Genomic DNA, 12306 nt, shown 5'->3' with positions numbered 1-12306 from the left:
GCCATGGACTGTTTGTTTACTATAGCCCTACTCACTTCCTTTTCCTCTATAAAAGCGGTCTCCTCCCCTTGTCCTGCAAGTCCTCACATGTGGCTCACCATGGTTGCAGACCCTGAATTGCAATTCTCTGCTGATCTGCTATAAATCCATCTTTGCTGGAGAAATATCTGGCAGTCTCTTTGTTTCAGGTCAACATTTGTTAGGTGCTCAATATTTGTTGAGTAAATAAATTCTTTAATCTCTATTTTTCCAACTTCCATGTCTACCTCTTAATTGGTTCTGAACTTGGATAGGGAAGAAGAATGTTAATTTCCCTTTCAAAACTGCAATATTAATCATTAACTTCTAAATAAGTTTATTCTAAGTATGTAATACTACAACAAAATAACAGTGCAAATTTATTCACTTATTTATATTTATAGTAGCCTCTGTATATTGGACTGGGGTAAAGAATTCTTTATTCTCTTTTAGGGGCAGGAGGACGTCCTTTTATGTCCTCAGACCATGAAAACATAAAAGCTATATCCTAAATTTTAAATGTCTATGTGATTAACCACCTCTGCTGGTATTAAACTATATATATATATATATATATATATATATATATATTTATACACACACACACACACACACACACACACACACACACATACTTTCCTGAGAACTAATTCGTCAAAAAACACGCTAGACTATAACTGCTTTATAACAAAGGTTAATGAACTATTTGTGTATTTTAGTTATTCACTGGCTATTTCAATCATTGAGCCTGCATTTCATTTTCTAATTATTCAAATTTCTTACAGAAAATTAGACACTAATGACTGTGTCATTAAAATTTTCTCAGAGAAAAATCTGGGGGCTAAGTTTATGAAATAAGTAACCAAAACATGCATAAACTTATTCCATTTCTTTTTTATTCAATAGGGTTAATTTTTTTTATATTACTGATGTTCAAAAGTGACGGACTCAGTAACTGCCAACCATTTATTATATAATGAATTAAAGAATCAAGTTTCTAGAAAAGTAAAGAACCAAAACAAAGGTTCAGAAGAAGAGAAAAAGACAAAGTTGAAGAAAACATATATATACCTGCTGTGAAGATGGCAGCCGTTTTGATACCTTTATCTTCATTTTGTAGGTCCTGAAGGAATGAACCAACCGTTGATAACATTGGTTTGACTACAAACTGACAGCGCTCTTTTCTGGACGGCAAAGTAAGTGTTACCAAGGGAAGGCCATGTTTATAATTAATTGTGATTTCTGTTAAGAAAAAAAAAGATGGTAATAGAGGATGGATAACATTTCCTTTAAAAATAACTGTTAAAATTATTATTAAAAGATTATTAACTACAAAAATTCTAGAAGGGATGCCTATGGAATTCATAACCCTCTGAATGCCTATAATCATTTACATCACGCCTACAGTGCCTTCATTATACTAGTTTACATATTCCCCCCATTCTATAACATTTTATTAAGCATGTATCACACTTTATTATAATTATCTGCTTAGAGTCTTCCTAGGTAAAAACTTATTGAGGGCAGAAACTGCTTCTAAGTCATCTGTAACTCCTTTGATTGCTGGAGTGGGAGTTTGCCAAAAGACATCAGAGATCTTATGGGAGCAGAAAAGGAAGGAACTGAACTCCGAGGGGGGGTGGGAGGGGCAATACAAGAAAAGTCTGTTTTGCTCAAAACTCACACTTCTCACTTTATTTGGAAGACTGGAAATAAATTAGCATGGGGAATTAAAGAAGTGATAAGAAAACTTACCGTCAGATGGCCCCACTGTACTATAAAGATTTGACTGATACAATTTCAGATTTCCACACAGTTTCACACACAAAACCTGTAAGAAAAAAAAAGATTTTTTTTTCTTTTAGGAAAAGTGGGAAAGCTGAAATAAGTGTCTGTACTTGAAGATTGTTTTAACGTTGCATGGCAAGCATGACGAAAACTTCAGCGTCCCACACATACCCAGGTAAGCCCTTAGAGAAGCTCACTAGACCTTTCTGACTGTGTTGTCCCATATGCGAGCCACTAGTCACATGCAGCCATTTAAAGTTAAATCAGTTAAAATTAAATAACACTAAAAATTCAGTTTCTCACAGTCAGTCACCTTTGCCACATTTCAACTGCTCTATAGCTCTGGGTCTAGTAGCTACCGTATTGGACAGCACAGAAACAGATCATTTCCATCATCACAGAAAGTTCTACTGGACGGCACTGCTGGGTCTAGAACATCTGAATGGCTACCTTACTATGGGATGTATTTTTAGGGTTTGTATTGGTGGGTTTTTTTAAAATTAATTAATTAATTAATTAATTAATTAATTATTTTTTTTGGTTGTGTTGGGTCTTTGTTGCTGTGCACAGGCTTTGTCTAGTTGTGGCGAGCAGGGGCTACTCTTCGTTGCGGTGCGCGGGCTTCTTGTTGCGGAGCACGCGCTCTAGGCGCACAGGCTCAGTAGTTGTGGCTCGCGGGCTCTAGAGCGCAGGCTCAGTAGTTGTGGCGCACGGGCTTAAGTTGCTCCACGGCATGTGGGATCTTCCCGGACCAGGGCTCGAACCCATGTCCCCTGCACTGGCAGGCAGATTCTTAACCACTGCTCCACCAGAGAAGCCCTGTATTAATCATGGCAGTGGTGACAAAGACTCCCTCCTCAACCAAACTTTAGTCAGTGTCCTCTAAGCCTGACTAAGCCCCATCCTTGTGCATGTCCTCCAGGAGGCCAGCTTTAGCAAGAATGTTGTTGAGTTAGTTTAGCCAGAACCCCCCAACCCTCAGTGTCTGATCAAATTCCTCATCCTCCACTATTCCCCAGGTATTATCTGATCACCCTAGTCTGTCTTCAACAAGAATCCTGCTAGGTCAGGTGAGCAAAGAATTACTCCATCCTCTTAGTATTCCCATCCACTGCCCCTCCAACTCTGCTCGTTGGATATAAATCCCCACTGTTCCCAGATGTGAAAGGGATGAACCCAATCTCTCTCCCCTATTACAAAACCCCACTGCAGCAGTCCCCCAGAATAAAGTCTACCTTACATTCCTTAACAAGTGTCATGAATAACTTCTTCTTTAACAGTGGTTTGGTGTGTATCCTTCCAAACTTTTTTCCATATACTGCCACCTTTACACGTTGAGTTAAAATTTATGCTAGAGTTTATATAATGCTAAAGACAGTTTATAAGTCAAATTCCTAGATGCCAAAGATGATAATTCCTGCTCATAAAGTGCTTACCATTTAATGTGCTGATGAAGTTTCTCTACTACAATTATCATTTTAGAGGCAACCGCTTGACAACCAGGAAATGTTGAAAGAAGGCAGAGTGGCCAGGGAAGAATATTAAAGCTTTCTCAAGCTTTTGCGTACCTAAGAATCACCTGGCTACTACAATACTGTCCACTGCTAAATAGACAGAGCTTGTTAAAAACACAGCTTCCTGGACTCCACCTTTACTAGATTTTTGATCTAGTAAGTCTGAGGTAGGGGTATGAGAATTTGCATTTTTAATAAGCCCCAGGGTTATACTGAAGTTACAGGTGTGAAGGTCACCCTTTTGAGTAGCTGGGTTCTAGCAGACCCTCTGAGGCCTTCAGGGCACGATTTCTAATCTTCTGCATAGAATCTCTTTGAACTCTAAATTTTAGTGCTGGGACAAGGGTTACTGCCTTCAAATGATATTCAGTATCAGGTCAAAAGGTGACTCAGGCTTCTCTTTTATCACATCTTTTTCCTAAATACAATTCTAATCACTTCACACCCTGCTTAAAACCCCAGGGACTTCAACAGTTTGTATAAAGTAGAAAGAACAGTGACCCCGGAGTTCTAAACTCAGTTTAGCCACTTAATAGCTGGAGATCACAGATAAGTCACAGGACTGTGCTTTTGTTCTCTGAAGGGTTAGGTGGGGATAACAACATCTATCTTGCAGAGCAGATATAAAAATTAAACAAAGCGTCAAGCAAGTATAAGGTAGGGTCTACACGCCTCACATGAGCAGTATAGTCCACCTCCCCTCCACAGCTCCACCACTTACTGTTCTCTTACGACAGGAGCTTAGGCCCCAGGCAGACGAGCTGTGTGCCACCGATGTATTAAAGTGTCGCCTTCTTTATCCACTTCTGCCTAACAAACCCTGTCATTCCCTCCAGGCCCAGCTCAAAGGCCATTTCCTAAGTCTTCCTGCAGAGTCATGATGGTTGAGTGCGAAGGGCACAGGCTTTGCTATCAGAACTAAGCTGGAATTCCAGCTTCAAGACATACCAGCTGCCATGATCTTTGACAGGCAGAGGGTTCGGGAAGAAACGGGTTGTGAGAAAAAGAAGGGGACGAGTTTGGCAGAAAGGAAAGGGAAAGGGAAAGAAAAGAATGTTCATTCCACATATATGTTCATTCCACATATAAGTGATATCATACAGTATTTGTCTTTCTCCTTCTGACTTACTTCACTTAGTATTATAATCTCTAGCTGCATCCATTGTTTCTGCAAACGGCATTATTTCATTTTTTATGGCTGAGTAGTATTCCACTGTGCATATGTACCACATCTTCTTTATCCATTCATCTGCTGATGGACATTTAGTTTGTTTTCACGTCTTGGCTATTGTAAATAGTGCTGCTATGAACATACGGGTGCATGTATCTTTTTTTTTTATAGTGTTTATTTTATTTTTACTTGTTGACAGTTTTGCTTTATTTATTTTTTATTTATGGCTGTGTTGGGTCTTCATTTCTGTGCGAGGGCTTTCTCTAGTTGTGGCAAGCGGGGGCCGCTCTTCATCGCGGTGCGCGGGCCTCTCACTATCACGGCCTCTCTTGTTGCGGAGCACAGGCTCCAGACGCGCAGGCTCAGTAATTGTGGCTCACGGGCCCAGTTGCTCTGCGGCATGTGGGATCTTCCCAGACCAGGGCTCGAACCCGTGTCCCCTGCATTGGCAGGCAGATTCTCAACCACTGCGCCACCAGGGAAGCCCCATGTATCTTTTTGAATTATAATTTCATCTGGATATATACGCAGGAGTGGGGTTGCTGGATCATATGGTAATTCTATTTTCAGTTTTCTGAGGAACCTCCATACTGTTCTCCACAGTGGCTTTACCAACTTACATTCCCACCACCAGTGTAGGAGGGCTCCCTTTTCACCACACCCTCTCCAGCATTTGTTATTTGTAGACTTTTTTCTTTTCAGGAAAGGCATTTTATTTTAAATACAGCAGTGTGTACATGTCAATCCCAAACTCTCAATCTATCCCTTCCCCCACCCCTTCCCCTGGTAATGATAAATTTGATAATTCATTCTCTAAGTCTGTTTCTGTTTTGTAGATAAGTTCATTTGTATCTTTTCTTTATTAGAGTCCACATATAAGTGATATCTTATGATATTTGTCTTTCTCTGTCTGACTTACTTCACTTAGTACGATAATCTCCAGGTCCATCCATTTTGCTGCAAATGGCATTATTTCATTCTTTTTAATGGCTGAGTAATATTTCATCATATACATGTACCTACTTATCTGTCAGTGGACATTCAGGTTGCTTCCACGTCTTGGCTGTTGTAAACAGTGGCGATGAACATTGAGGTGCATGTATCCTTCCGAACCATGTTTTCCTCTGGACGTATACCCAAGACTGGGATTGCTGGATCATACGCTGGCTCTATTTTCAGTTTTTTAAGGAACCTCCATACTGTTCTCCATAGTGGCTGTACCAATTTACATTCCTACCAGTGTAGGAGGGTTCCCTTTTCTCCATGCCCTCTCCAGCATTTATTGTTTGCAGGTTTTTTGATGATGGCCATTCTGACTGGTGTGAGGTGATATCTCACTGTAGTTTTGACTTGCATTTCTCTAATAACTAGTGATGTTAAGCATCTTTTCATGTGCCTCTTGGCCATCTGTATATCTTCTTTGGAGAAATGTCTGGGTAATACTCCACTGTATATATGCACCACATCTTTATCCATTCCTCTGTCGATGGACACTCAGGTTGTTTCCATGTCTTGACTGTTGTACGTAGTGCACAGCACACTTTTTCAAGTTATCACGTTCTAGTCCTGTTCACTGGTCTGAAGCCATTTTGGAACTACTTGTGAGCTGTAGGTAACTGACAGGTATGTCACTTTTGTCCAATCTGGCAGTGATGTAATTGACACCCCACACTAACCCAAACACTGGTTTTATCTCTACCTGCATTCATCTTAACATTCTTTTCTCCACATAAATTTGTGCTGTTTTGATTTTTCCTTTTAACTGGATATTACATCTGCCTGGTTTCCTTCATATCATAAGAGTAAAATAAATTCTTTGATGCATGTTCATTCTTATAACTGTATGAGAGTCGTATTTTTACCTTTTCCCAAAAATTATCTGTTAATAGTCCAGAACAGAAGACGTAACTAAGAGTTTGACTCTTTTTGGGTAGGACAGACTAAAGTAGCCCATGGCAAGATCAAGCCAAGCTTTCCAGTGATTTGATGACTTAATCTGTGATATCACCAATATCACAGCAACCTCCCCGGACAGGGACCTTAAGGTGGCACTTTAAGAACCAATTCTGAGCTCTGGCCACAAAAGCCCAGTTGGAGGCAATATAAAATTACTAGCCAGAAAGGGGTGAGTACAGAATGAAAAATAAACTCCTACTTAGAGTCTGTAATCCAGAATTTTACTATATGAGAAATTAAATGCTAAGAAGGAACCAACCAATTTATTTAGACGATTTCCCTTAATTCCACTTAGGGAAAATAAAAATAAGAGAGTCGTCCAAAACTGACTTTAACACAAATTATATTTAGAGTCTTCAAAGAGATAAAAAGGAGAATCAGCCTCCAGAAAATCAATAAGAAATTATGATACTAAACTGGTAGAAATAAAACAAAAATTAGTAACTTGGATCAACTAATTAGGGATTTCTAAGGCAAAAATGGAGAAAATCTATATACATGTAAAAAACCCAGCTTTAATGAACTAAATAAATTCTAGACTAGATAAAGTCAATAGAAAAGAAAACTAGTGAATTAGACAATATTTCACCCAGGTACAACACAGAAAGATACAGAAACTTTAAACCTTTAAAAAGCAGTCAATCTCATACACTACTGGCAAGAATGTAAAATGGTACAACCATTCTGGAAAACCTTTAGCAGTATTCTTATAAAGTTAAACACACACTTCCATGTGACACAGCAATACCACTCCTAGCTGTTTACCCAAGAGAAATGAAAACTTATCTTCATACAACTGTACAAATGCTATTTCATTTTGTCCCTCTAGAGAGCATACTCTCTGGCTGACCACTGTAGTTCCAGCACCTGGAATAGTATAGTACCTGACATACTACAGGGGCTCAATAAATACATGGTAAATGAATGTATGAATATCTTCAAGGTGCTAAGGGAAAATAACTATCAATCTAAAACATTATATTTAGGAACATTACTTAAGGTTGAAGGAAATGAAGAGATTTTCAGATGTACAGAGATCATAGCTAAGGAACCTCCTAGAGAGAAGGGAACTAAACCCAGATGCAGGAGAACACAGTTAAGGGCTGAGTTGTGTCCCCAACTCCCCACCAAATTCATATGTCAGAGTCCCAATCCCCAAGACCTCAGAATGTGACTGTATTTTAAAGAGGTAATTAAGTTAAAATGAGGTCATGAGTGTGGGCGCTAATCCAATGTGACTGGTGTCCTTATAAAAAGAGGAGATTTGGACACAGACACGTGCGCACACAGAGGAAAACCCTGTGAGGACACAATGAGAAGGCAGCTGTCCACAAGCCCAGGAGAGAGGCCTCAGAAGAAACCAACCCTGCCGACACCTTTACCTCGGACTTCTGGCTTCCAGACTTGTGAGAAAGTCAGTCTGTTGTTTAAGCTACTGAATCTGAGGAACTCTTACTATGGAAGCCCTAGGAAACTAATACGAAGCCAAAGCCGTAAAATATGTTGGTAAATAAACTACTTATTGTAAGAAATTTTAAACCATTTTTTGTGTTAAAACAAGTGGAAAGCTAAACAAGATGTGGCATATGCTCTAGTCAGTGGATTCTTAGAACCTGTGAAGACCCTCGTCACGTTCAGAGGAGGGCAAAGATGGTGAGAAACCTAAGACTTTGTTAGGAAAGTTATAATTGAGTATGTGTACATTAAACACTTAAAGGAAGCCATTCGAAGTACAGTTTCTACAGTGGTAGAAAAGGAAAAAGGATAGAACAAGCTTTTTCAAGGAAAGTAGAAAAAAGAAGCAAAAAACCCTACAGAAATCAGAAAGTTTTTCAAAAAGATGAAAAGAAATGTAATGAAAGCTCATTGTGGAAACTTGGAAAATAGAGAAAATGAGCATCCCCAATTCCACCAACCCCTGACTTATGCCAGCCTTTCCGTAGATATATATACGCTCATATAATCATAGAGTTGAGAGCTGATCATTAATGTTTTATAAGCATTTTCTTACTTCATTAAAAACTTTCATAAACAAAGTAATTTAAACTGCTCCACAGCCACTTATCCTACAGATGGAAGATGCAAGAATTTATTACTTATATACCTTTTGTTGGACATTTCCATTTTATATACCATTTCTATGAATTTTTTTCCTGTGTCAGAGAGGAATGCATGCTCATTTTAGAAAGATCTATAAATCACAGACTCACAAAAAGAAAAAAATAAAAGTCATCAATAAGGCCATCATCTGGAATTATCAGTTAACACTGACGTATACCTTCTAGTTTATTTTCTATGTATATTGTATTTCACTTTCACCATTACAACTAAACTGATTCAAAACATCTTTGCACGTAAATCTGTTTGCATTTTTTTATATAAATTTATGTTTTTATTTTTGGATGCATCGGGTCTTCGTTGCTGTGCGCAGGCTTTCTCTAGTTGCAGCGAGAGGGGGCTACTCTTCGTTGCAGCACGCAGGCTTCTCATTGCGGTGGCTTCTCTTGTTGCAGAGCATGGGCTCTAGGCGCATGGGCTTCAGTAGTTGTGGCACGTGTGCTCAGTAGCTGTGGCTTGTGGACTCTAGAGCGCAGGCTCAGTAGTTGTGGCACACAGGCTTAGTTGCTCTGTGGCATGTGGGATCTTCCCAGACCAGGGCTCGAACCCGTGTCCCCTGTATTGGCAGGTGGATTCTTAACCACTGCACCACCAGGGAAGTTCTTTGTTTGCATTTTTTTTTTCTTTAGGGTAGATTCCAGAATGACTGGATCATAAAGCAGTAATAGTTTTAGGATCCTGATAATGTATTATCAAACTTTGGGGGGAACATTTTCTTTCTTTCATGTTTTACTCAGTGGAACACCCAAATTATTAATCTGAACCCAAAGAGGCAAATCTTCATAAGATTCAGAATCAAACAATAACAGACCCGGTTGAGCATCCCTGGAGCAACAAACTTCCCCCTAGAGGCTCATCCTCAGACAGGCTTACCAGACATCTTCACTGGGTCAGCCCGCAGGTACCTCAAGCTCAGTACCTCCTGAACAAAGCTCTTTCTTGTTCCTCCATGGATCTCCTTGATGGACTCACACCACTAATTACTAGTCATTAGATTAGAGGCGCAGATAACTAGAGAGTTATCCTAAGCAACTAATATTCCATAAAATAGCTGGTAGACCAGTAGTTACAACTGAACTGTCACTAGGGCCTACTGGTTCTTTTTTTTTTTTTTTTTTTTGCGGTACGCGGGCCTCTCACTGTTGTGGCCTCTCCCGTTGCGGAGCACAGGCTCCGGATGTGCAGGCTCAGCGGCCATGGCTCACGGGCCCAGCCGCGCCGCGGCATGTGGGATCTTCCCGGACCGGGGCATGAACCCGTGTCCCCTGCATTGGCAGGCGGACTCCCAACCACTGCGCCACCAGGGAAACCCTAGTTCTACTTCTTACAGAGCTCTCAAACCCATCCTCTCGCGTCTGTCCCCACCTCCACTGCTCTAGTTTAGATCCTCATCATCTCACCCAGATCACTGTAACAGTTTCCTAACTGGCCTCTCCCACCAATCTGTTCCAGATTAAGATCTACTCCAATTTTCTAAAATTACATAAAGTCAAACTATTTCTAGATTTAAAAACCTCTATTTGTTCTCTACTGCAAAGGGAAACAACTCCAAAGAAAGCTTTCCACGAGCTGATTCTTGTCCGCTTATCCCGCCTCCCCTTAACATGACCAGCACCGGCCCCCTCCCAACCCTCTATTTCAGATATGCAGAGCGTGTTGCCCTTTCTTGAATATGGCACACTGTTCACGCTTCCTTGCCTTCACACTCATTCCCATCCCTGCCTGGAAAGCCCTGCCCAGTGTACCCACCCTGTGTGGCCAACTCTTACACTTAGTGCTCTCATATTCCCACCATAAAACCTACAGAACTCCATCTGTTCCCACCATTGCTTCCTTCCCTCCTGCTGCAGTCAAGTGACCTTCATTTTCAAAGGTCAATCCCTCCTCAGGTGTTCTCCATCTTATACCTGGCAAAGCTTTCTCAGAATCCTAACTCCCTCTTAATCACTGCCTCTCACACTCTACAGGTTCAATACAATCAGCAAATATGCTATAATATCTCTCATCCTCCTTGGCCAAACTTTTCATTTTGTCTACACTGGTTCATCTTCAACTCCCATTCACTCTTTAAAAAACTGTTTTTCTTCCAGTTTTATTGAGACTTACAGCACCGTACAAGTGTAAGGTTCCCATTCAGTCAAACAAACTACCAACGGGGGTGGGGCAGGCAAGACAGGGGTAACAACCTATCTTAAGATGTACAAACTATTATGTATAAAATAAATAAGTTACAAAGATGTGTTGTACAGCACAGGGAATATAGCCAATATTTGATAATAACTATAACCAGAGTATATATAACCTTTAAAAATTTTGAATCACTGTGTTGTACACCTGAAACTTATATAATATTGTACAACAACTATACCTCAATAATAATAATAAAAAAAAAACCCCAACATACTACCAACAGGCTTCTATCTCCAGCCCCTCAACCACGTAGCCACACCCCTCCTGAGGTCCAGACTAGGACATCCAATACTTGACTAACACCTCCCCTCACATAATCACATACATCTGAAAGTGAATTTATCCAGAACAAAACTCTTGATTTCCCCCTGAAACCCCTTCCTCTGGTTCATCTTTCCCTGTAATAACTGACCCGTCACCTCCCTGGCTGTTGAAGTCAAAGCCAGGAGTCATTCTTGAGTCCATCAATTCCATCCACCCATCCATTCTACCTACATAGTTCATCCATTTCTCTCCATTTTTATTGTTAATGCTCCAGTCCAGGCCACCATTATCTACTGCAGCAGTTTCCAAACTTGTTCGTTTGCTTCCACCCTTGCTCTCCTCCATGCTACCCTCCTCAACGCATCAAAAGTGATCTTCTTAAGAGGTAAATAGTATCACCACATTCCTCTGCTTAAAATTCTTCAATGGATTCCCCTTCACACTTCAACAGAATAAAAGCTTATCACGGCCAATGAGATGCTACATGACCTAGACACTGCTTGTCTTGCCAATCTCATCTCATTCCCCCCTTCTTCCTTGCTTTCCTTACTCTGATCCTACTGTCATCCCTCGATTCCTAGAACACGACAAGTTTCTCAAATCTCAGGGGCATAACATGCTGTTCTGTGTTTAGGATACTCTTCTCCCCTGTTTTGTATAACTAAATGTTTTACATGCAGTATCTTACTTATCTTTATAGAAACTGCATGAGCTACATACTATTACTTCCCATCTTTTTTCCATTCAAATGTATTTAGTGCTCACTTATCACTTGACTGAACATTGATATAATAGGAAGTCACTGGAGAACTGGAGTTGGCAAACGAGAGCCTGTGGGGCTAACCCCGCATGCCTCTCCCCCACTTTTTTTTTTTTTAGCTCAGTTTTAGAACAGTAAAATTGAGCAGAGAGTACAGAGTTCTCATATACTCCTGGCCTTTCATCCAGCACCAGAGTGGTACATCTGTTACAATCCATGAACCTATATTGAACACCTTTATCACCCAAAGTTCGTAGTTTATATTAGGGTTCACTCTTGGTGCTGTACATTCTATGGGTTTTCACACATCCACCATCGTAGTATCACAGGGAGTAGCTTCCACTGCCCTAAAAATCCTCTGCTCTTCCTATTCATCTCATCCCTTGCTCCTCTCTAACCCCCGGCCACCACAGGTCCTTTTACTGTCTCCATAGTTTTGCCTTTTCGAGAATGTCACGTAGTTGGAATCATATAGATGTAGCCTTTTCAGATTGGCTCCTTCCACTTAGTAATACACATTTAAGTTT

General features: G+C 40.4%; 1 protein-coding gene across 1 annotated transcript in view; it reads right to left on the bottom strand.

Moving 5' to 3' along the window:
* Window positions 1-12306, bottom strand: part of MCUB (mitochondrial calcium uniporter dominant negative subunit beta) — a 91518-nt gene that overhangs the window by 18369 nt on the left and 60843 nt on the right. Inside the window, 2 exon segments of the mRNA XM_082653730.1 lie at window positions 1090-1260; window positions 1774-1849. Of these exon segments, the coding sequence (XP_082509856.1) occupies window positions 1090-1260; window positions 1774-1849 (247 nt within the window).

Source organism: Grampus griseus, assembly GCF_964374135.1.
Source record: "Grampus griseus genome assembly, chromosome: 4".
Classification (NCBI taxonomy): Eukaryota; Metazoa; Chordata; class Mammalia; order Artiodactyla; family Delphinidae; genus Grampus; species Grampus griseus.
Note: the sequence above shows the minus strand (reverse complement) of the source record. Positions and strands in the feature narration are given on the sequence as shown.